Source organism: Ostrea edulis, chromosome 1 (genome assembly GCF_947568905.1).
Source record: "Ostrea edulis chromosome 1, xbOstEdul1.1, whole genome shotgun sequence".
Taxonomy (NCBI): Eukaryota; Metazoa; Mollusca; class Bivalvia; order Ostreida; family Ostreidae; genus Ostrea; species Ostrea edulis.
The window spans coordinates 103,963,670-103,990,535 of record NC_079164.1 but is presented as its reverse complement, the minus strand read 5'-3'; the positions used below and the strand labels follow the sequence as shown (position 1 = coordinate 103,990,535).

General features: G+C 34.0%; 2 protein-coding genes across 2 annotated transcripts in view; both read left to right on the top strand.

Moving 5' to 3' along the window:
- Nucleotides 1–166: 166 nt before the first annotated feature.
- On the top strand, nucleotides 167–2,196 carry LOC130048537 (cell death abnormality protein 1-like). The gene is made up of 3 exons (XM_056145398.1): nucleotides 167–665; nucleotides 1,314–1,478; nucleotides 1,946–2,196. The coding sequence occupies exons 1-3, from the start codon at nucleotides 167–169 to the stop codon at nucleotides 2,194–2,196; spliced, it is 915 nt and encodes a 304-aa protein (XP_056001373.1).
- Nucleotides 2,197–6,434: 4,238 nt separating this feature from the next.
- LOC130048427 (sodium- and chloride-dependent transporter XTRP3-like) overlaps nucleotides 6,435–26,866 on the top strand; it is a 39,291-nt gene continuing 18,859 nt past the window's right edge. Inside the window, exons 1-3 of the mRNA XM_056145127.1 lie at nucleotides 6,435–7,130; nucleotides 12,831–13,297; nucleotides 17,676–17,786. Coding sequence (XP_056001102.1) covers nucleotides 6,932–7,130; nucleotides 12,831–13,297; nucleotides 17,676–17,786 — 777 coding nt within the window. The 5' untranslated portion in view covers nucleotides 6,435–6,931. The remainder of the gene's footprint in view (nucleotides 7,131–12,830; nucleotides 13,298–17,675; nucleotides 17,787–26,866) is intronic.

Here is a 26,866-nt window from a genome sequence, read left to right as displayed (position 1 = left end):
GTAGAATGTCAAACAGGACATCAAGATGTGAAACAGGGCATCAAGATGTAGAATGTGAAAGTAGAACAGGGCATCAAGATGTAGAATGTGAAACAGAGCATCAAGATGTAGGATGTGAAACAGGGCATCAAAGTGTAGGATGTGAAACAGGGCATCGAGATGTAGAATGCGAAACAGGCATCAAGACGTAGAATGTGAAACAGGACATCAAGATATTGAATGTAAAACAGGACATCAAGATGTAGAATGTGAAACAGGGCATCAAGATGTAGGATGTGAAACAGGGCATCAATATATTGAATGTGAAACAGGACATCAAGATGTAGGATGTGAAACAGGGCATCAAGATGTAGGATGTGAAACAGGGCATCAAGATGTAGGATGTGAAACAGGGCATCAAGGTGTAAGATGTGAAACAGGGCATCAAGATGTAGGATGTGAAAGTAGAACAGGACATCAAGATGTCGGATGTGAAACAGGGCATCAAGATGTAGAATGTGAAACAGGACATCAAGATGTAGAATGTGAAACAGGGCATCAAGATGTAGGATGTGAAAGTAGAACAGGGCATCAAGATGTAGGATGTGAAAGTAGAACAGAGCATCAAGATGTAGGATGTGAAACAGGGCATCAAAGTGTAGAATGTGAAACAGGGCATCCAAGATGTAGAATGTGAAACAGGGTATCAAGGTGTAAGATGTAAAACTTATACGGTACCAATTTGGATGCACCAGATGCGCATTTTGACAAATAATGTCTCTTCAGTGATGCTCAGCCGACATGTTTGAAATCCCAAATAACAATGAAGTTTTAGAGCTATTTTAGCCAAAAACAGCGTGCCAAAAAAAGGTGGAGTCAAATTCGTCTAAGGATAAGAGCTGTGAAACAGGGCATCAAGATGTAGGGTGTGAAAGTAGAACAGGACATCAAGATTTAGGATGTGAAGCAGGATATCAAGATGTCGGATGTGAAACAGGGCATCAAGATGTCGGATGTGAAACAGGGCATCAAGATGTAGAATGTGAAACAGGGCATCAAGATGTTGAATGTGAAACAGGGCATCAAGATGTTGAATTTGAAACAGGGCATCAAGATGTTGAATGTGAAACAGGGCATCAATATTTTGGATGTGAAACAGGGCATCAAGATGTAGGATGTGAAACAGGGCATCAAGATGTAGAATGTGAAACATGACATCAAGATGTAGCGTCAAGATGTAGAATGTGAAACAGGGCATCAAGATGTTGAATTTGAAACAGGGCATCAAGATGTTGAATGTGAAACAGGGCATCAATATTTTGGATGTGAAACAGGGCATCAAGATGTAGGATGTGAAACAGGGCATCAAGATGTAGAATGTGAAACAGGACATCAAGATGTAGAATGTGAAACAGGACATCAAGGTGTAGAATGTGAAACAGGGCATCAAGATGTAGGATGTGAAAGTAGAACAGGGCATCAAGATGTAGGATGTGAAAGTAGAACAGGGCATCAAGATGTAGAATGTGAAACAGGGCATCCAAGATGTAGAATGTGAAACAGGGTATCAAGGTGTAAGATGTAAAACTTATACGGTACCAATTTGGATGCACCAGATGCGCATTTTGACAAATAATGTCTCTTCAGTGATGCTCAGCCGACATGTTTGAAATCCCAAATAACAATGAAGTTTTAGAGCTATTATAGCCAAAAACAGCGTGCCAAAAAAAGGTGGAGTCAAATTCGTCTAAGGATAAGAGCTGTGAAACAGGGCATCAAGATGTAGGGTGTGAAAGTAGAACAGGACATCAAGATGTAGGATGTGAAGCAGGATATCAAGATGTCGGATGTGAAACAGGGCATCAAGATGTCGGATGTGAAACAGGGCATCAAGATGTAGAATGTGAAACAGGGCATCAAGATGTTGAATGTGAAACAGGGCATCAATATTTTGGATGTGAAACAGGGCATCAAGATGTAGGATGTGAAACAGGGCATCAAGATGTAGGATGTGAAACAGGACATCAAGATGTTGAATGTGAAACAGGGCATCAAGATGTAGGATGTGAAAGAGGGCATCAAGATGTAGAATGTGAAACAGGACATCAAGATATAGGATGTGAAACAGGACATCAAGATGTAGAATGTGAAACAGGGCATCAAGATGTAGAATGTGAAACAGGGCATCAAGATGTAGAACAGGGCAACAAGTTGTAAGGTTGGTTGGTTGTGTATTGTTTAATGTCCCGAACTAAGATTTTAAAGAATGAAACATTTTGTTAAGAGCAAAGTTTTATTGCTAGACATACAGTCAAACTCGTTTTCATTGAAATTGTAGAAGCAACTATGTAGTAATCCGGAACGATTTTTCAAAAATTTGTAAAAACTTAAAAGTACCATATATTAAACGAATTGGCACAATAAAGAATTCACACTGCATTGGCCTTACTTAGTCCAGAGCGAAGATCTAAATCTGAATTCAAATAGTGAGTTTGTGGTGTTTCAATGTTGGTAGAATAATCTGTCAATTGTGTCGTTTTTTGTATAGGAGTTTTGCGAATTATTTTTTTTTTTTTTTTTTTTTTTTTTTGGCTTATGACATTTTTATTTCCCAGACCTATCACTATAACATATAACAAATAGACTAAACGATAGAAGAAAAAAAAAGTGTGGAAAGCTGCCAGGGATGGGGCCCTAACTAAGCTCCACCTAAATAACAATATATATTCCCTATTACATCTCGCAGGATGTAGAAGAAGGAAAAAAAAAAAAACCTGAGAGAAATACAAGATTATATAATCATATGAGAACAAAGTTATACAAATATAAATACATGTACATCATTTCTAGAGGATATTAAAGTATTTCGTGACAACTACCCAAAGGGCCCTTCTCACACTCCAAAAAGTCTATTTTGACCCTGGGTAGTCATGTAAAAGGGAAGGCAGATCATTTCCCTTTACTTTATTTGTACATGATATGAATAGCATGCAACACAATTTGTAATATAAATATATAAGACTATAATTTTTTTACAATACTATCAAGAATATGCGAAAAAGATACCTTGTTTAATTTTTTGTATACAGATACATTGAATTCAAGGATTCCCTTTACATTCTTTCGAATGTCATAAGTTTGCTCTTTTTTTTTTAATATTCTACAATACATTTTATATTTGTAAATTTTACATGCAATTAGTGATAAAAGATTATTTAAAAATACTGTTTTCTCATTGATTTCCCAAAAAAAACCAAGAACAATGTTTTTCCATGAAACTTGAAAATTCAATGTTTTCTCAACGATTTTCCAAATTTCACAAACATTTTTACATTTCAGTACCAGATGCTCATTATCTTCTTTTTCCTTACATAGTGAACATAAATCCGTATCAGTAACTTTCCATTTCTTTAACATAACTCGGTTGCTGGTTAGATTGTTCAACAACTTGTAATTGAAATCAGCAATGTGGGTATCAAAAATATTACATATTTTTTGTTTATATATTTGCGAATTATTTATTTTTCCACAGTACCAGGTTCTTCGGAGTTTGTAACATAAAAGAGTACTTTGTCTAAGACCGTGCGCAAGTAGGACTGATTTTCAAAGTACAATCTTAGATTTAAGACCGTAGCTAAAAGCGTTCTAGAATTGAACAATTTATGCAAAACTTAGACGGCTGGTAGATCTGACTTAAAAGTATATCTTAAGTGCTGTATCCACTTGCATTAACAAACGAATTGTTAAAAAAAAATTACCGATTTATACTTTTACTTCTAAACAATAATTGATTATACAGGACATGGATAACACTTTGTGTATATATCTATTTTAATGAAAATACGACCTCAAGCTTTAGTTTGGTGGAAGGAAAATTTAGACTACATATCATGACTTGCAGGCAGGAGTTTAACGATTCCATAATGATCACATTATTTAAAACATTTTCCGAAATATTCGATTTCACGTCACTATACAAACAATAGCAGATTAATTGTAGTTTAAGGTTTTTTTTTCACTTTTTGTCTTAGAATGATATTTAATCATATGCTATCTATTTGGTTAATGTTGCATGCAAATACTACTTAGGCTCCATTCATAAAACGCATTGTACATACTAGTAGTTGGAAAGTAGCTCTTTCGAGTTATTGCTATAATTCTATATACCATGTCCGACTCTTAAGATTGATTGACTCAACACTTTTTCAGTTATAATGGTGGCGCCCGGTTTTTCTTGGTGGAAGAGAGAAACCAGATACAATGTACCTGGGAGAAGACCACGGACCTTCCGCAAGTAAACTGGGAAACTTTCTCGCTTACCGGCGCGAGCGGGATTCGAACCCGCGCCGGAGGTGAGAAGCCGCGTGATTTTAAGCGCGATACCCTAACCACTCGGCCACGAACCCCCCCCCCCCCTCCCCACTCTAAAGAAAGAATATTTGGTTTGATTTGTTGTATTAATTCCGTATGCATAACTACATACCGGGTATATATTACGGGTTGATACATACTTAGGTGGGTAGGACTTCGGCAGATCTTAAAACGTATATACACGTTTAAAAGTCAAAATTTTAAGCTTGCTTAACTTTATAGTACGAGTCCCATGTTGTGCGCCAATGTAAGGCATTTCTGTCTGATCTCGCCCATCAATGTAACATTTTTATATTCTTCACAACGGTTGTATGTCAAGTATTGAAACTTGGTATAAATGTTCTTCTAGTGACCTTAAAAGAGTGGGGTTTTTTTTCTTTGTATGGCTGTCATTGCCCATGACAAAATGTGCCAATGACTTCTGCTAAACGACTGTATTGCAGATTATAAACGTGGCTCTTTTAGCATACCTAGTGGCTCTGAAGAATTTTCAGTGGATTCTGATTCCATCAGTCGCTTTGGTTTCTGAAATCAAAATCCTAAATAAAACACATGTATTCAAATGAACATATTTGGCATGTTTGCATATGTTCATCTGGTGTTCTGAAATGGCCGTTGGTGGTCTGGTACCTTTTAAAATTTTTGAAGATTAAAGGGACTGACTCACGATTTTACCCAAAATTTTGTTTTTCACTTTTAATGATCAAAATCTACTGTCTAATGTGTTTGAAAGATTTCATATGAAAATTAAGGTTGTAGATTCTCACAGAAGCTCATTTTAGAGAGTTTATTATTTGTTTTGTAAACAAAGATTGCGGTATGCTATTGTTTACAAAATTTCAAAAGAAATGGATATCGATCTAAGTATTATTATATCTTTCACATTTCAAGCATTTTTGGGGTGAAATGTGTCATCTAAAAGTTAAAATTTGTTACTATGCAAAATTAAGATGCATTATATTGCAAAATCAATATTTCACTTGTTTGTTTGTTTACATAAAAAGACTCGAGTCTTTGTTTACATAACACATATTCAAGGCTAAAATATTACTTTTATTCTTGCATTCAGAAGGTCAAAATTTTGGTTGTCAACATTAAATGAGCTATATTTCTAATGTTTAACATCAAAAATGAAAAATATTTTTATCAAAAATCGTGAACCAGTCCCTTTTTAAGACCTCAAACTGCATTTATAATCTGTCCATGGATGATGAAAATCCAATACATATTTTATAGAATAACTACCAAAAGTATGATTTTCGTTTCTTTTGAAGCATCTCTTTGTTGAGGCTGTTGAAAGAAGTATAGAAGAAGCAATAAATTATTTTTGAGACCTTCCTGTAAGTAACAGATCAACAGGCATTGGAGCAAACTGAATCCTTCGTACAGAATCGTGTCGTTATCAACATATCATATCAGTGAAAATGCATTAAAAATGGTCATAATAATCAAAAGCTTTTCACTTAGGAAAAGGTTGTCAACAGTTGCCGCTCACAAGAATGTTTAAGGAGTAAATGCCTAGTATATATGATAACAATATAACCAAACCATCAATATTGTTTGATTTAACTTACTTCATTTTTTAAAGTTGAAAAGTCACTTACATGTCGCATTTTATATTGAGAAATATAAATAAGGAAGCATCAAAACTTTACACACGAAACATTGGTAAGTGTTAAGATTGGCAATAGTATGATCGTGAGTGATGCATATGCTCCATTTTTTAAGAAGCTAAACAGAATTGTGTCTTCTAGTTTTTTCAAAAAGATGTAACGTTTACGTCATAATCGATGCCACAGAGATTCAATTACACAAGTGTACAGTTTAGTACGGTACACTGTCCTGCAAAACAGCGCGATGGTTGTTTTTTTAAAAATATTTCTCTTATAGTTTAGTTTGCAACTGTTTTAGAATTATTCGAGCACATAGTAACTATCTTTTGATACTAGCATAAAGCATATTTTTATTAAAAATGTGTGTGCACTCATCACATTAATTGATAACTATGTCGTCATTAGCGACGTTTTCATTAATCGAGTCCAATTGTAGTATAAAAATTATCCATTTGTTCTTCGTGTAGGACAGCCAAGTTTGGTACGCCTCTAGAACAAAACACACAAATATAAAAAGGAAAAATGCCTTTGATAGAGTTGTGTTTGTTTCTTTATTATGAATGGATTTACTGTCCAGCAAAATATATGGAAACTTGCGTTACAGGAAGACGTTTAAAATCACCACCCATCTGTTACCTAGAAATGCTTTAGCCTATACAAACTGTGGTTGTGTTCTGTGCGCATAATAAAAGAGGAAGAAACTAATAATCGATATGTCTACTGCTGTTGTAGAGTTGGAAAAGGAGATGTGAATAATTTTGACATTCATATTAAGATAATAATTTTGCTAATTCCAACCTTTTTAGCCAATACTTGGCAGCAGTATCCTGAACAATTTAAACCTTTCACCCCTGACAAATGCATAATAGTAGCGCCCGCTGTAGCGTGTAGACTAGTTCATTCATGGTCGCGAAGCCACGACTGTAAACATTACGTTTGGCGTGTAGAGTAGGGACAATCTCATAAAGATGCCGAAATCCAAGAATTTAGACTCCATGATGAATGATGCTGAGTTAATGCATCCTTTGAAAGAAGATGATGTCCCTACAGAACATGAAAGACCAGCATGGGGAAGCAAGATTCAGTATTTTGGAATGGTTATATCTACTGCCGTGGGACTGGGTAATGTCTGGAGATTCCCTTATCTGTGTCAGCAACACGGAGGAGGTTAGCGAAATCTTATGTTTTCATTTGCAAAATCATCATATATGTCTTCTATTACGTCCGCAATGTTATGTTTTCTGTGACGTCCGCGTATTTTCACGAAACATGAAACACGTGGTCTCCTTTCTCGTTGGAGCCATTGTCCACGTTAATTATATGTATTCAGTTGCTTTTTCTCGCTCGAAATGAAATTTTAAAGATTCGTTAAGCTTGTCGATTTTTGTAATGCGTGTTTTTTGTGGGTTTTTTTTAATAACAAACCATCATTTCTAGGTAATATATTTCAATGTTTATCAATGAGGCATTGGTGGATCAAGTTTCAGCCAGCAACGTGTCAGCTTCATTAGAGTTACTGTTCTTTGGTAATTTCCCTCTCTTTTTTAAACTCAACAATTTATTATTGTTTTTAATTTTGAAAGAAAAACATTGTGATGATCATGTACTCTATAGGATGAATGTATGAAATTGAGAGAGTTTGTTGCCTGTCTGGAAAGAAGCTTATGATATTTGGAATCCATGTATGTTCGTAAATATAAGAATTAAGTCTTAATGTGATTTTTATGCCTTGACCCTGTCTTTTATAGTTTAAACCCATTTAATACTCTTATTATGAGGGTTAAACAATGAAAATTTAGATTTAGTAAATAAATCTTCATGGACAAAAGGTTATCGTTCTTAACTTTGCATCTTTAGTAAGACACAGATATATATATATATATATATATATATATATATATATATACACACACACACACAAGTTGACACATAATTTATGATTATCTATCTAAGCTGGTATAAAAACTTTGTTTTATATCATAAAATTATTTTCTTTTACTTTAATATTTAGATTATTTTTTTTTAATTCAAAGTTTTAAAGATCCCTTTTAGAGTTTAAATTCTGGTTCAAGTTTCTAAAGAATTGAATCGTCATATGTACACTCCTAAAACAAATCCAGAATAAATGTAGTATAAGTACTGCAGTATCGGAGGATTCTTGGATGGATTCCAGGACACCAATGTGTAGTGTTAGTAGGAGGTACACACATGGATGCCCACACTTGACAACATTATGATAACTTGTTAAGATTGAGGTTAATCTTTTACACAACGTAGGTTGTATAGTGTACTATTGTGTGTACAAATATACATTGTATTCACATTATCAAACATTTTAAAATGAAACCATTACTTGAAGTTATAGTTTCACTTTGTATAATTTTCTTGTTAAAACCATTTTTTTGAATTATGTGTACAAATATACATATTGCATTCACTAATTTGTTATTATTAAACTCTAAAATGAAACCAAAACATGAGGGGACGTACATTACATTCATAATTTCACTTTGTATTTTGTCTTATTTCTTTTTTTATTATTTATTTTATCATTATTATGTTTATAAACCAGCAGTCCTCTAAAAATATTATGAGTTTTGTGAATAATATTCATCGTAGTATGAAAAATGTATTAAGATTAAAACAATGGGTGTCATCATTTAAAAAGTTATGAAGACTATATAACCATGTTAAGTTTCATTAAATATGAAATTATGTCATTTTACAATTATTTATACTCTATCATGAAGAGTAAGTGAAATAAATTGCTAGGCACTCAAAAAGCTGTGACTTTCAATTTGTGTGTTGCTTTCAGAAATGACTCTAATATATTTTCGAATGATCATGCAAGGTATTAAGATTTTCCAAATATAATTAACCGTTTCTTATTGTTACCACAAATGTGCTTTATTTATCAATACATTTTGATATGATGGGATGTGATGACACAGATTTCAAAATGATGTTTTGAACAAAAGAGTGACATCATAGTTGATGCAAATATCTCAGCCAATTACATTTCTGTATTACCATCAATTTATCAAAATTAAATGACAATGAATTATGTATGACTTTTTAAAAACAAAGTTAATGCAAACCTCTTCATTTTTATATTCCTCCCCTCATATGGAATAGTATGATTATTGTGTTTGTAAACTACTACACTCAAAAATCAATTTATTGCATGAGTGTAGCATTAAAATTATGTTAAGAAATTGTCTAAATCTTTGCTTACAACGGCTTAATTCATTTACAAAGTTCCCATGGACAGGAAGTGACTCAATTAACAAAGGTGACAAGCTTAAATGAGGAAGTTAGCTCCTCAGCTTTTGAGCTCCTCAGCTTTTGAGCACAACTGTGCAGGATGCTACAACTAAGTATTTACTGGTTCAATACTGATCCCATTGTTCCAAACATACTATACATGTATTACTTAACCCCATTCATTTGAAAATTTTTGTCCATTCAAATTTTGAAAGGGTTGGCAGGGACTACATTTTATGGCAGAAGGATTGTTTCATTAAAAAGTTCTAAATCTGCATGATTTTACAAAGGTTTCTGTTAATATCCAATATATTGTCAATTTTAATACTCCTATGCATGTATTTCAGTTTTATAATTTATGATATATAAGTAGTTGAGGCTTGGAATTAATTAAAATGTTGTAATTTATTAATTTGGTTGATATATTTTTCCAAACAGAACACTGATCCTTTAAAAAAATCTAAATTGATTTACCTTTTAAAAAAATTAATAAAAATTCAGTATTTTTGTCAAAAATTTTATCTATAGCACCTACTTTTTAAAGTTCCATTATAGATTTTAAAATAAAACTTTGTAATTTACGTACAGTTTTAGAAATTGACATTTAACTCCTGATATGTTCTTTTAAACTCTCAAATTCTATATCATCAATTTTTCCGTATCTCAAGTGCAAAAAGGTCATTATTTATTTTCAATCTAGAAAATGTGGTATTCAGCTTTTTTATAACTGTTTCGTTAGAAGACATGATTATATATTTCTTTTTAATTATTAATCTGTGGTGCTAATCAAGGTCTTAGTAAATATAAGTGTTAAATGGTCAAGTTTAAAACACTATAGATTCTTCTTTTTGATTTCCTAATTTTCCATCAATGTAGAAATCAAATTTCACTTCCCAAAGAATTGAAAATACATGTACATTTGTATTGTACTACAAAACTAAGGTACAAACCTCTTTAGTATGGAGTCAGTTGACACCAACATTGATAGGGTGACAAGCCTAAATAATTAGACAGAGAAATTCCAACTACGTGTAACACTATTAATTTAAAAAATTGATTTTTAAAAATACGTGAGGGCAAGAACTGCAATGCTTTGCACACTTCATAAAAATTTTACTGGTGTGAACCATTGCTGTTCATACTCTCATGTATTTTCAAAAATGAAATTAATTTTTTATATTCAGTGGAATGGTGCTTATCAAGCATCTATAACCACTGAAAATTAAATTTTCAACTTCTTCACAAGAATCACACGGCTAATTTCAAACAAACTTGGCACGAATAATTCGTGGGTAATGGGGATTCAAGTTTATTCAAATGAAGGGCTATGCTCTCCAAAGGGGAGATTATCAAGGAAATGTAAAAATAGGGTGGGTGACTTTTAAAACAAAATTTCAAGAACCACTGGGCCAGAAGAGTTGAAACTTACTTGAAAGTTTCCTGACATACATGTAATGTAGATTTCAGTTTGTTCAAATCATGGCCCTTGGGGGTAGGATGGAGCCACAATAGGGATCAAAGTTTTACATGGGGATATATAGGATGAATCTGTAAAAATCTTCTCAAAAACAATAGGGCCATGATTACTCATATTAATATGCAAACATTCCCAGGTAGTGCAGATTCAAGTTTTACATGGGTCCATTGGGAATATATAGAAAAAATCTTTAAAATCTTCATCTCAACAACAAAAGAACCATGATTTGTCATACAAACATCAATAGGTAATGCAGATTGAAATGTATTTAGATCATGACTCCTGGGGGTAGGATGGACACAGTACACTAGGGGAAAGTACAAATTGAGATTTGTTCAAATCATGCCACAATAGGAGCTCAGTTATATATAGAGAAACATTTTTAAAAATCTTCTCAAGAACAGGAGGTCAATGATTAGTCATATTGATATGCATGCAAGCATCTTCAGGTAGTGTAAATTTAAGTTTGTTAAATTCAGGGGCCCCAGAAGTAGGGTGGGATCATAATAGCTGAGATCAAAATCTAATATGGGAATATACAGGAAATTAATATGAATTATTTTCTAGATTTGTAGGACTACACTAAATCATATAAAAATTCAAGTGTTCCTTAGTTGTGTTGATTCAATTTTTTTATGCCTCAATCATAACTAAAAAATGTGTCCTGTCTGTCTGAAAGTTGAACCTTGCTGATAACGTTTGAATGGGGAGTACTAGTGATAGAGTTCTTATATTTGATATTCTTATTCCTTGTGACAAGACTTAATAATTGGTATCAAAGATTTTGACCTTGTCACGTTGACATTTGAGTTTGACATTTTTAAGAAAACCTTACCTAGGAAATATCTCCTGAACTATTTAAGGTTACGTACAGGGCTTTCATATTTAGTATAAAGATTCCTTATGCAAGAGATTTCATTTGATGCCGTGATGTTTGACCATGTGACCTTGAAGTTTGACCCAAATTTAAAACTTTTACTGAAACTTTAATCTTCCTCATAACTTTTGAATGGTGAGTGATACATTTTTCATATTTCATGTATGCATTCCTTGTGACAATGCCTTTCTTTTGGAGCCAAAATTTTGACCTTGTAACCTTGACCTTAGACTTTGACGTTTTTTAAAGAAAAGTTAACCTTGACAATATCCTCTGAAATATTCAAGATCGGGCTTTCATATTTTGTATATAGATTCCTTATTGCAAATACTTGCATTTTATACCATGTTTTGTTTTATCTTGTGACATTGTATCAAGGTTTTATCACGCCTCGGACAAAATTGTTGAAATCTAATAGGTCAGATCTTGGTCACATATGACGATGTGAAAAAAAAAGTATGATGCGAGAAAAATCCGAATTGAGCGAGTGATTTATTGTCGGGTTCGACTTGCAGCCATATAACAAAATGGCGAAGCGATTTGGGCAGACTAAGTTGTATGATATAGACCCCCAAATATACAGTTAGAGGTCTTTGACTTGATAAATTTGTTACACAGTTAGTGACCTGATACGGAAAAATACATGGTGTGAAAAGAAAACCTGTATCTTTGCCTCGCTCGATACAGGTTTTCTTTAAACACCATGATGTATTTTTCCGTATCAGGTCACTAACTAACTGGGTAACTAATAATATTGTGACCCTATGGGGTAAAGTTGGGGTCACAATATGGGGTAAAAATTTCTGTAGAAATAAAGATTGCAAAAAATCTTTTAAAAACCACAATAGCTGAACAACAGCAGGGTCAAGGTGACTCATGTAAAATAGATAAAATAAATGTGTATTCCGTATATAAATACATACATACATAAATACCAAGGATAACCCATGAAAGCTCAAAAGCTTATTTCCAATGGGATCCTTTGATGCTCGGATATGTGTGCTAGTTCATTCATGTGGGAGGAAACCAGAGTACCCGGAGGAAACCCACATGTCCAAGCGGGTGACCGCCATACCCTCTCACAAAAAACCACTGCCAATCACAGGGATCGAACTCGGATCATAGCGGTGAGAAGCGAGAGCACTACCTCTGCGCTACCCAGACACCCATATATTAAGTGATGTGGCTCATGGGCCTCTTGTTTAAAATAACTTTATTGAATCATTAATGAAAACCATCATATTTTCAGGTGCTTTTCTTATCCCTTACCTCATCATGCTCTTTGTGGAAGGGATGCCATTGCTTTACCTAGAGTTTGCTGCAGGACAGCATTTTCGTAAAGGCAGTATGGGTACTTGGAACTTGGTCAACCCATTGCTGGGAGGGGTAGGCGTGGCCAGTGCTGTCACCTCCTTTATTGTAGGGGTTTACTATAATGCCATTATCATGTGGTGCCTTTTCTACCTGGTGCATTCCTTCACTGGGACCTTACCATGGTCCTCATGCCCTATGGAAACCAAGGGTAATCTAACAGTTCCTATACTGGAGTGTGACGTCAGTGGACCAACTTCCTATTTTTGGTATCGAAATGCCCTGGAGGTCACGCCAAGCATTGCAGAGACAGATGGAGTTAAATGGAAGATGCTTCTCTGTCTAATATTTGCCTGGCTTGTGGTGTATGCTTGTATTTGGAAAGGAATCAAGTCCTCTGGGAAGGTAAAGATCTCCATTACATTGAAATTATCATCTGGGGTGTCCAATTCGATTCTATAGGGAACAAAATACTTTTAAGCATTTCCAAAAGAAGAATAAATCCAATTTTCAAAATACCTAATCTACCTATAAAGAATGCAATTTATCTGATTTTTCAATAAAGATTCAATACAAATCATTAATGGCCACTTTGGGTAGACAGCTAGATGCATCACAAATCTTTTCTTTGTAAACTTAGATAAAATTGCTTCACAAGTTTTTGACGCTTATTTCAGAATGCTTTAAATAGTAGAGTGTACACAAAGCAAATAATTAACTATAATTGAAAGTCAAATTATGGGGGCAAAAGTAAGCTCTCACCAGACATCAGCCATCAGAAGGCTAGAACATTTTCATTTTTATTGTTTTCAGATGCTATAACAGTTTGAAAATATATATGAAGTGGTAGTAGGTGATTGATATTTGTGAACTTTTGATACATTCAACAGTAGTCAACAAAACCTTAGTTACTGGCCAGCACTCCCGTTAGACTAATCACACTAAAAAGTTGTGACAAGATGTAGCTGACACACAGAAAGCTTTGTATGTCTTCTATTTACTTCAGACAGTATAGACACAGTATCACATGAACAGGGGATACCTGACTGATTTATCTAGAAGCCCTCAGACTGATACCAGTGGGAGGGAAGGGGGGAAGTGAGGTTAACAAACTTATTTTGATTGATGCATGTATCTTTTTATTTCTATTTATGTTATTTACTTTTCTCATTTAAAGTTAGGGTTTCAGACATTTTTCTTCTGAGACCCTAGATACTACATGTACTTTGTAAATTCATTGGTGAGATTTTTATTTCTAAGAAAGGAAAACAAAGAGAGAATTTTAATTTCAGTATTCTAGTTACAGAATTGATATTATTTGTTTGATTGAGTACATCTAAACTTACATGTATAAAGCAATGAAGCTTTATATCTGTAACATTTCTTATCAAAAGGACTGTCTAGTTTGACCACAAAAGAAAGTCGGCTGTATTTCTTATTAGTGTAAACAATTGTGATATATATTTTAAGCTTAATATCCAGGATACTGTCAATCCTATTGCAAATGAGATAAAACAAAATTACACTCAGATGTCCTACTGTGTTGGATGATAATGTAGTAATTCAAAATCCACTCCTTATATTTAGTTTTTGCATACCACTGAAACAAGAATAAATTAAGAAATTTATCATGTGGATTACACTGTATTCATTGAGAGTAGTTATTCAAGTGAATGTTTAACATTCATTTAATGATAATGCATTCATTCTAACAATTCACAGTTTGTAAAGATACTGTCATTTCAGTATCTTACACTAAAAATTTCACTTCGCCCGATCAAGCATGAAATTTTTGATTTTTTTGTTTGGGGGACAAAGTGTTTAACAAATTGACAGCAGGTTCTTCCTTACCTACTTGGTTTTTAAAAAGAAACAAACAATATTTTCATTTAGATGACTTACAATTCAGAATTCTACAATACCTATATTAATATTAAGTCAATCCTTTTCATTTTGGAAAAATTTCCACAATTTTTATGGTAATTGCATGCATGTTGTCACCAAAAAATCCTAAATATGATATGATCTTTCAGATGGTTGTGTGGAGTTAATGAACTGACAGTAAATATTGGTCACATCACAGAACTGATATAAACATAAGTTGATTTTGACCTTTAAATAGGTGTCATCATTCATCTTGTACTACTGTTAATATGACATACAAAATGTAGGAAGGTAGTAAGCATATAAGCTTTTTTTTTTAAAAGTCCCTACCCAAGGAAGACAATGTCAAAGTACTTTTAAAAATTGAAAAAATGAGTTCAGTATCAAACACTTTGTTAAAGAATATTTATGAAAGATACAATGGAATTATCACACACAATCTGATGTCGTCCTGGGCTTATTAAGAAGATAGAGAGCAGTATCTACTTGAACATAAGCCTCTTGTAATTATTGAGACATCATCAGCAAGTGGCGCAGACATTGGTGGTTGCAGGGATAAGGGACAGATGTGAAGAGGGAGAGGTGCTGAAAATTTCAGCCACTTTTTGCAGAGGATTTGTACTAGATAACCAATTGTCAGATCAATAACATTACCGTGAACATTCTCTAGCAAGTATGTGCCTTGGATCAGTGCCATTGTAATAGAATACATGAATAGAACAAGTGTATTATCAAATCCAAATCTATTTGGTATGTAAAGCTCCACATGTTTATCAACATTTAAAGAATCTTGATACTAACACAAAACAGAATACACTATTTACGTAAAATCAATCCGGGGTTTTATCTCGGGGTTAAGGTGTAGTGTTAATTACTAACAATGTTGTTTGGGAAAGCAGATTATCATATAATTTAAGAGAAAGTCTTTACTAATGAAATTAATCTCTGATTTGAGTAGGAGAAAACGTGGCTTAGTCTTGCTTCTGTTGTGATATCTCAGTGTACGATAGGGGGAGTGTTTTCAGTGTGTTGTACTTCCGCGTGTCTGGAATATCTCAGACAGTTAAAGTAATATTATACATAAAACACTCGGCATTCAGACTTGTCCAGTATTTGCATTGAGTTGTTTGCAGTATTTCTTTCAAACAGAAAATTTCTGTATAAAAGGTAACCCAAAAATTTAAAGGTATTAGGATAAAAAAGAGCTGTAAATCATTCTTGCATACCAGAATTTACCCTCAGTCTAACTTATGGATCTTTTGAAATGCAAAGTAGGCAGAAACCAAAAGAGTAATCAAATACAACTGTAGCGGTCAGCCGGGTTCGATCACCGGTGGCCAGATAGCTCAGTTGGTAGAGCACCTGACTAGAGATTCAGGGGGCCCGGGTTCGAATCCCGGTCTGGTCCGTTGCATTTTCTCCCTTCCTGTTACACAACTATAGATATAACTATAGAAATACCCTAAATCATGAGGCATGCTTTGACAATGGTAACAGGCTGACTGGAAATGAAACCATGAAGGAATGCATGTTCAGTTTGTACCATGAATCTCAAAAAGCTCACCAGTAGTAATTCCACCCAAAGTCAAAATGGCATTTACTTGAAGCTTCTTCATAGTTTTCAGTCTTTTTGTGTATATCCTCACAATACGTCATTCTTTGTAATGTAGTATAATTGGCAATGAGAACAATGTGGTGGTCCGTCGTGTTCGATATCCGGTGACCAGTTAGCTCAGTTGGTAAAGCACCTGAATAGAGATTCAGGGGGCCTGGGTTTGAATCCTAGTCTGGTCTATTGTATTTTATTTCTTTCCTATTGCATCTGGTACTATTAACCAATTCCTTGAACTGACAGGTAAAAAGGCCTGCAAAGATCTTGTTTCCAAATAGGGAATCAAAATTTTACATGGCAATATACTCTTCTTCTCATAACAGCAGGGCCATCATCATTGGGTTATTCATTAGATATGCAAGCATCCTCAGGTATGCAGATTGAAGTCCCTAATCAAATCATGACTGGAGGGTTGAGTGGGCATTGGATACAGCCTCAATAGGGAATCAAAGTTTTACATAACAATATATTGGAGGGAAAATGGGGTTGGGGGTTGGAGGGGGCACATGATTTTTCCAAATGTTTTCTCTCCAAATGATAGACCTCGGGTTTAAGAGTGGGGCTAGAGTCAGGGATCAAATTTTATATGATATGTGTACATGAATCTAGACTGACAAAATCTTTTTTGAAATCTTCACCAAAACACAAAAAAGAAAAAGCATGATAGTACATATATGTGATATTATTATAGATGCATCCCCAAGTTGTGGGCCATGTATTCAAATTCAAATAAACCATCAATAAGACATGACCCTGTGGGTTCATGACATGGGGTCGAAATTTTTCATGAGAATAAAGAGGGAAAAAATCTGCTGATAAAGAACAGCGGGGCCAATGTGAGTCAGGTGAGCCTTGTAACCCATGGTCCTCTTGGTTTAAAGCGAGTGATTCATTTAAGGAGGAATGCTACACCAGAGAAATTTGATATGGATGAAAAGTGGAGGATATGTACAACAGTATTCTGAAATTGAAAACTTTCAAATTTATACTTAATTTAGTAGAAAATGCTGTTGTAGTAGAAAGCAATCTGAAGAAAATTTATTGCCCCTGCTAGACTCAAACTCATGATCTACAGTTCAGTAGTCAATGTGCCGACCCACTGAGCTACTCAGCTAGGCAATGATATTTGAAATCAAGAGACAAATATTGCTGATATTAATATATTCATTCATGTTTTAAAAGGAAGTCGGACATTATGATGATGTAGAGTACCTCCTTAACAGTTTGATTCAGAAAGTCTGTAATGATTATAGTTAATGCATTATTTATTTATATTTCTTTTAACAGGTTGTGTACATTACCGCATCTTTTCCCTATATTGTGCTGTTTATTTTTCTGGGCCGTGGTGTTACACTGAGGGGTGCTGGAGCTGGTCTGGCCCACATGTTTACACCAAAGGTAAGTTCAGTGCTGCAGAAACAAACTCTGCTTGTAATGGAAACTCGGACCTCTTGCACTGAGAGTCCAGTTCTCTTTAAATTAAGCTGTTGATCTGCAACAGAAGCAGAGTAATTTTAGGACTCATACCTGAGATTCCCAAATTTCTGGTTAGTTGTTCTATCAAATGAGTTCTCTGAACACTTAGGATGGAAAGATCTGCCACACACATGAAAATAGATGTCGCCCGCAAAGACGTCACCGGGCGTTCTCCTTTTGCAGACATTTTCATTTATCTGTTTCAAAGGCAGGTTTTATGGCATCTAATGGAAGGCATAGGGAGAAAATGTAATGGATCTGATAGGGATTCAAACCAAGAAACCCAGAATCTCCAGTTAGGAGCTCTACCAAGTAGACCTCTCTAACCACTGCTATTTACCAATAGATCAGATAAACCCACTGTTATTTACCAATAGATCAGTTAAACCCACTGTTATTTACCAATAGATCAGATAAACCCACTGTTATTTACCAATAGATCAGATAAACCCACTGTTATTTACCAATAGATCAGATAAACCCACTGTTATTTACCAATAGATCAGACAAACCCACTGTTATTTACCAATAGATCAGATAAACCCACTGTTATTTACCAATACATCAGATAAACCCACTGTTATTTACCAATAGATCAGACAAACCCACTGCTATTTACCAATAGATCAGACAAACCCACTGTTATTTACCAATAGATCAGATAAACCCACTGTTATTTACCAATAGATCAGATAAACCCACTGTTATTTACCAATAGATCAGATAAACCCACTGCTATTTACCAATAGATCAGATAAACCCACTGTTATTTACCAATAGATCAGATAAACCCACTGTTATTTACCAATAGATCAGATAAACCCACTGTTATTTACCAATAGATCAGATAAACCCACTGCTATTTACCAATAGATCAGATAAACCCACTGTTATTTACCAATAGATCAGACAAACCCACTGTTATTTACCAATAGATCAGATAAACCCACTGTTATTTACCAATAGATCAGATAAACCCACTGTTATTTACCAATAGATCAGATAAACCCTCTGGCCAGAGACAGTACAACATTACAATGCTATTTTGAATAAGGAATAAATGTGACTGTGCTAGTTTGGTTAATTGGCATTAAAAAATGTCTCAGCAGGTAACGTTATCTTACTAGTGCTAAAGGAGTCCAAGGTTTGAAGCATTGTCAATTAAGCCACTTTACCAATTATCAAATACATTAGCAGTCTAACGGACATAATGCTTAGATTACAAGAACAATGTGGATTTTGATTTCACATAGAAAACATACTATATGAACATGTTCATCACAAAAGTTTGTAATTGTTTGTTGGTAGAGTGCATATCATATCATTATGACTGAAAATTAAAGTATGGCATGGGGAGAGGCGGGTGGGTTGGATGTTTTTGTGTTAACCTTTCAAGTAACAATTTTCCAGCAGCTGTTAGTTGGTGATAAATGTTGACCTTTTCTGGTGTACGTTCAATTTCTTTGACTCAGGTACTGTAATTATCTGTGTGTAATTCAATAGGTCATTCCTCCATTTAAAGTTAACAGACCAGATATCTGATGACCACAGAAAATAATTGCCCACCATGGGTATATCAGTATCTGTCATCCTGTTTAGGTCCTCAGCTTACAAGGACAATTACTCCACTCCATGGTACTATAGCCATCAGGGAAAAAAATTAAACCCGGGTAACTTTATGTGTGGACTTCGAATAGATTTGAAGTTAAAATTCTTTCATGGATTTTGTTGGTAATCCCAGATATGGCCTTTCTTATACATTATATCATCGAAGTATAAGCCTTCAGGTATCAAAATGGAGACAAGGAATTAGACCTTTTAAAATACAAGTTGAACCACAAGTAAATCAGTGTGTAGAATTGGCTTGACAGAATTATTTCAAGATTTTATTGTCATAATCTAAATTATCAGTACTAATTAAGTTAGAGAAGGATCACATGATATGTACTTGTTGTGTCCGAGGACAATTTTTCTAGGATCTGCATGTCTTAGTCCACCAAGCCAGAACAAGATATGCACTGGACTTATGTCTTCTGGGGTGAATCTACTGTCTCTCATCTGCTTAGCCACGGGTACTTGATCATCTCAAAAAGTTATTGGCAACTTATGCAACCTAAACCTTTTGTGAGCAGATTTATCAAGTGCCTGCATGTGTGCATAACAGGAATATATTAGGGCAGATCTGTTATTACTGGAAACTTCATGTGACCAAATAGCCAATAGGACTGGAAAGGGAAATATATACATATATTATTTGTGCATTTTAACCTACCAATGCATGAATTATTCTTTAAATTGAGAGATTTATTTCTCCTTTTTCTTGTGAATGAAATTTCTACTTGTAACAACCTAAATTCACATTTATTAAATGATATTAGTGGTAGATGTTTACTAGGGTGAGGGTATATTGTAATTAACGTTTTGATAGAGTACCGACATATTATTGATTATAGCCAGATTCGATCACAGGTGGCCAATCAGCTCAGCTGGTAGAGCACTTGACTAGAGATTCAGGGTCCTGGGTTCGAATCCCAGTCTGGACCTGTTACATTTTTTTCCTTTTCTGTTACAATTACATGATATAATTAAAAATATATTCTAATTCGTGACATACAGCTATTTTACTAGTTCCCCCTCTCTTGACTTTATTTTGAGATTTTATAATGTACTTTGTATTTCGGCCGGTATTTGTGATTTAATTAATTGAGAGAACTAGAACTTAACCATGTACAAGATCTTTCAAAGTTCATCAGAGGTCAGATACATTACACCTGCTCTTGTTTTCATTAATGATTAAGTAATGAGGTTATTGTTGAGGAATATAACACAGAGTCTGACTTCCCCACATTCCATGACTGTCTCAGGAATGTGTGCGTGGTAGGAAAATTTTCAGATCCCCCAGCATTACTCCGACATGCTGCATGTCATTTGCCATCAGCCTCTGCCACACACTAGACAACACACAAGAGCCAGAGTGCTTGCTAATTGTTTACACTGGGTGATTTTCATTATGTACATGTAGCAACCAGTTATATATACAGCGTAGTAAATACTATGTAAACTAGGGTGGTAACTAATATCCACAGTCATTCACTCAGCACATGGGATTTCCAGAATTTCCCTGCTGTGTCTTTTACTCTGTTAGGTTTCCATGGGGTCAGAGGGCAATAATAGCTTATACAATGTAGCCATCAGGTCTTTGTTATCTTAGCACGATATTGTAGATTCCTGGATAGTGGTTCTCTAAAACACAGTCATTTCTGGTTTCTACATTGAGATACTCTAGCTGGAAACTAATGTTAGAATTACTGATTCCTTCTTTGGACATGATGTCACAAAGTTCAAGGTGATTTTGAAGGTTTTCCTTAAAAATTATCAAAATATCCACATTTGAGTGAGTCTCAAATAGAAGTCAGCTTTGAACCAAGTGTCAATCAAAACACTTGAAACATGAAGCCCTGAATTTAAGATGTTTAAAAATACATCAGTCTAAATTGTATGTGCCCCATACTTTTTGAAACTTAACAGGTGTTGGTCATCTCAAAGAAATTGATGGCAAATTCATGTGTTTATAATGTCATATTACATTATAAATTCATTAAAATCACAATTAGTTTTGTATATCTTACCTATTAACAACAAAGGACAAGGTACGTTTGGGGCCAAATTTGGCCCCGCGTCCAAATTAAATGATATTCCCCAAAATTCTTTCATATGGTGTATACTTCCATAAAATGGTTATGATGTCTTCGTAAAAAGCTTTACTTATGTATAATACATATGTAAATGCAGTATAGTTTACGATAACGTTGTGCCATTTTGACGTTACTTTATGCGACTTCTTGAACAAGAAAGCTATATGTCATGAACTCAATATGAAAATAATCCAATTTATGTCGCCATATGCTCAAAGTTTTATTAAACAAATGTGCACTAGGATTTTATTTGAAAAGTTTAATTGATTTTTTCCGAAAGTTTTAATCAATTGTAGATGATTCGATGCCGCGGATGCTGTGATTTGAAGGACGATTAGTGTAATTGTATCTAAGAATTGTAGAGCAACCCATATATATTCATTCAATTTTAACATTGTATTTACATTTGGATCCAATTTGCATTGTTTTATTCTAAATTAAATGAATATCATATATGTACGTAGCACGTGGTTACGTTAAGTTATTCTTGTGTGTATATGTACACTTTGTTCTTCTTTTTTTCCGAGCGCACTAAATGTTTTCAGCGAAGGAACACGCACTAACCAATGCTACATTGGATTGTATATGTAGTAAAAAGAACATGAAATTCATTCAGAATATATGTGAAAAGAAATATTATAAAACGAACTTTTTTTTAAATTCAACACATGACAATGCGACCGAATGTGAACCTTATAGGATGTGATAAGATTTACAAACAATGTGATAAGTTCTACACAGGAGTTGACACTGACACCATGAAAAACCTAACAAATAATAATCTTGTCGGTATTATATTCAATGGTTTAGCATATACACTTGCATCTATTAATTACACTCTTTATTTGAACAAAAATATATACAGGCTCCTGACAATTATCTTTATATAACAAATCTTTCAATGCATTAGTATTTACGCAAAGGAAAAAAGTTTGAATCATAAATCATATCATTGTCTCAAACCACGTCCGAAGTCCGCATGGGAGAGGATCGTATATTTTTGACCCCCCTCCCCTTCTACCTTTTGATACATGCCGATTTAGTCGGAGATATGAAAACAACTTTGGTTTCCCTATCTAATAAATCATTCAACAATTCCTTTTCGGCCAGTTTCTAATGGTGAATGAAGCAGAGACTGTCTATTAACAGTACCAAAGTCAATCACTATGACAGTGCATCAGCATATATAATGCCGTCAGTCAAAAGTATTTATATTTTCCAGCAGTTGTCAAAATAATGAAAGGTGTAAGATCTAATCAGTTTTTGACACTAAGTTTGTTCACTATACTAGTGAAAAGGACTACTAGAATCTATAATTTATTAGTCCTGCTGATTTGTGACTAGTCCGGCTGCTGAAAGTAGACGACCGAGTCGCGATGCGACGAGGGGAAGAGTTTGAGAGGGGTTTGTCCCCTCTTAAAGAGGGTGGGAGTCCGGGGGAAAAAATCTAGATGCAAACTGTTCATTTGAGACAAATAAATGAAAATTTTATGACCAAATCTAGCCTCTTTTTCCTGAGTCTCTCATCAAACCATCATATTTATGCTTGAATATCATGAAGAATACGTCGATGTGTAACATAGAACCGTATTTTGTCGAATATGATATGCACTTTTTTCAAGGATTTTTGGTGTTAAAAAGGGGTGCGCATTGTTTACCAAATAGGTTTTTCCCCCAGATAAACTCGGCGGTTAATTTACTCGGAGACATATCGTATGCTTGTTCACCTAATCGATCTCAAGAAAATTACTACAGAACGTAAAATTATAGAAAATATTATACTTAACAATATGTAAATAATTAAATTATTATAAAACCGCCAATTAAGTTTTATTCGATCTTAGATTCATATTAGATATTCATCATCGTGCAAAAGTGCCACGATATCATCAGACCGTGACCATGACCGGCACATGTTTTTCGAAGCCATCGTTGTGTACAAGGACTTCGTCACTTGATTTTGTCAGACACATATTCAGGGTACTTTCTGGTTTCATTATTTATGTATAGTTTTGAATTACAGTCAGGATTATAGGGCCAAATTAGACTATTTGTGAACCTAGTTCTTTCACAAAATACCTCTTTTATCGTGAATTTTACTATGTTAATGAGTACCTGGTTAGAATGGGTACCTGTTGCAGGGTCTGATTATCCAAGAGTTTTGATCTGCTACTCTTGCTACTCTTGAATATATTGAGAGGTTGTATGAAAATATGCTGAGACAAACTTTAGTTTAAAAAAAAAAAGACAATTTGTTTTAACTTTTAACAAAATGTCAAAATTATTATTTTGATTTGTTGATAAACTTGATATTCTATAACAATTTCTGACTGTCTAATGGTAGTGATTGGTGTATTAATGACATTACCCTGAATACTTTCCTGCTCTTTCATTGTCTCTACCAAGACTGATACCAGTAATGAGTAGGATTGTCAGACAACATTCAAATATAAAAGCACTTTATCCAAATAGCACATGGCTATCCACTGACTGTTAAGCAATAGCACATGGCTATCCACTGACTTTTATAAGCAATAGCACATGGCTATCCACTGACTGTTAAGCAATTATATGCTTTGATGACATCTTTGAAACACTTTATTCAGAGTCATAGTAATTTTTTGAAATAAAATGTAAAAGTGTAATAAACTGTTAAACTTGTAAAATACTTGTATTACAATTTTTAAGAGATATATGTAGTATAAGAAACTTGTTGAATAAGTTTAAGCCATGATGTCTGTTTATAAACCCATCATGACAAATTATTTTATTATTATTTTTTTTTGAGTATATAGTCAATTTCATACTACCTTAAGCAGCAATGAAGACAAAATGCCTCTATAAGTCTGAACCCCATTGCTTTCAAAAAGGTTAGTGCCAGTGCTATTTGTAAAAAATTACTTTCTTCAATAAAGTACAGTGTCCTCAGACCTTCATGATTACTTAAATGCTACATGTACTAGGTCATTCAACTTAAAAGGGTGAAATAAAAAAATAGATGTTAGATAAAAATCTAAAATCAGGTTGTTGGGGGAGGGAGGGGGAGTCAAAATTCCCATAAGTTTCTGTCATCTGGCAATTTTTTTTTATTACATGAAATTTTTGGAACAAATTAAATTTTTTATTGTGCATTCTAGGTGACATTTAGAGACTATACTCTCATTTGTAAACAGTAAGAAAGTAAGAAAGGTGAAGAGTGTTATTTGTACTTGATAATTGCTTTGGATCAACATTCATCATATTTATATTTTCAGGGGGGTAAAATTGATAAAATTTTAGGTTTTTTGTCAGACATTGAACTTTCAATCTTGCACCTATAAGCGTAAGAGTGCATTGTGGAGTTTTCAGATAGTAGAGTCACACATCCTTTACTTGGAATCTTTAAACAGCTTTAGGTTTTGTGTGATATGGTTGTATAGATTGGAGGGGTTTAATTAATTAATTAATTATCCGAGGTTAATGTTTAACGTAGGCAACATATTTGTGAACCTTCACTTTTCTTTTCTTTTCAAAACGTGGGAATATCAAAGGTTCAATGCAATTATGCCAAACATTCATCAAATTTCAAAAGATATCAATATTGTTCATAACCGAAATCAAAGCAAAATACAGAACTGCAGTTTAGATGAAGGAAGAAATTGGAAGTAAGTGGTTGCCATAGTATGATCATGTGACCCCAAATTCTATGGATGACAATTTCAATATATGGCATTATACATATGATATGGCATTTGAGCATATTTTTAACTCTACAGTCGGTAGCAAACAAATGCGATCTTTTCTCTGCTACTATTGATAAGTTTATATTTGAGCTTTTTCTACATATTTACATTCAGCCAATGTTATGTCAGTTTGTTTCATTGTATTATATTTCTCAGTATAGGAAATGTGATTCACATGTAATCTTTCACCTTGACATAGAAGCCTATAATCATTTTTTTTTTTTTAAAAACAAAATTTTATCACGCAGATTTGTTATTTTATGGAACATGTGTAAAAACAAAAGCAGCATAGCGTAAATTCTGCGTGAACTGCCATTGGGATTGTGCAAATTATTCTACATGATACAATTATTTATCCCCCCCCCCCCATGATACTAACAAACTTGATTTTTTCCTTAAATAATGATAGCATATATACCATAAAAGGCCTGTCAGATTTTAGAGGACCAAACACTTCATTTTTGACAGTTTCCCAATGTGGACTTGACCTGTTGGCAACCTTTTTAACATGATGTTTCCCATTCTGTATAATTTAAATTTACATCAGAGGGTCATTAAGTGAAAACATGGCAATACGAAAAGCAAGCCTTTATAATTATCAAATATATTCTGCATAATATGCTCTCAAAACTTTACTCCTTTCAAAAATTATAATGATATACTGACTTTCAAATTATGTGTTTTTACTGTGAATTTCTTCAGGTATATAAGCTGCAGTTTATCATTACTGATAGTTATCTTAAACAAATTTTAGAATGTGAAAGGAAACTCTTTAATCAATGTTCACTTTGACTACACCACTGATTTCCATTCCATAGATGGAAACTCATAATATCAGAGACTTTATTAATTATAGACATTTGCCTTGACCTAGATGAAGTAGGTAAGAATTGGATGAACAGCATGCACTAAGGTTGTGTGTAAGATGAGGGTCCTGACACAGTGATCAGACTAACACTTTGTGTGACCCTAAATATTCCCTCATCTGGTGCATACACAAAGGAAATGTATAAGTACAGATGTTAGCAATGATAAGGATGTTGACCACAGAAACTGACCTCAACACATGTCATACATTAGTGCACTTACTCATTGGCAATATAATGTAACATTTTGGTCATCACTTTTCCCTTAGAATTTAAAGCTGTGTTTAGATACTAGCATGTCCATTATACTGATGTGAAGTAGATTCAAGCTGTGATAGCAGTATAGTACATATACTTGGTTAATGATTTTACAACTGATGTTGAGTAATTAAGACAATGCTGGCCAGGGCTCAACACTATACTTCAAAAAGAACTCAGACTATTTAGTCAAACCAGTTGCTTCAAATTTTATTACACCTAGCTTGGATTTCTCAAAGAAATCTCGAACTAAAGTTTGTGTTTTCTTTTATTTGAGCTATCAAACTTAGAGTATTAAATCTCAGATATAAGTCCAAGTTTCAAATTAAGTTTATTTTGAGAAATCCAGGCCTGACCTTTAATTAAGGTCTTCCATTTCCAATGGAAGACCTTGTTATTGTAAGTTGTTTTGTTTTTTTCTCTATTATGATATTCTTTTTTTTCTTACAAATGTGGACGTG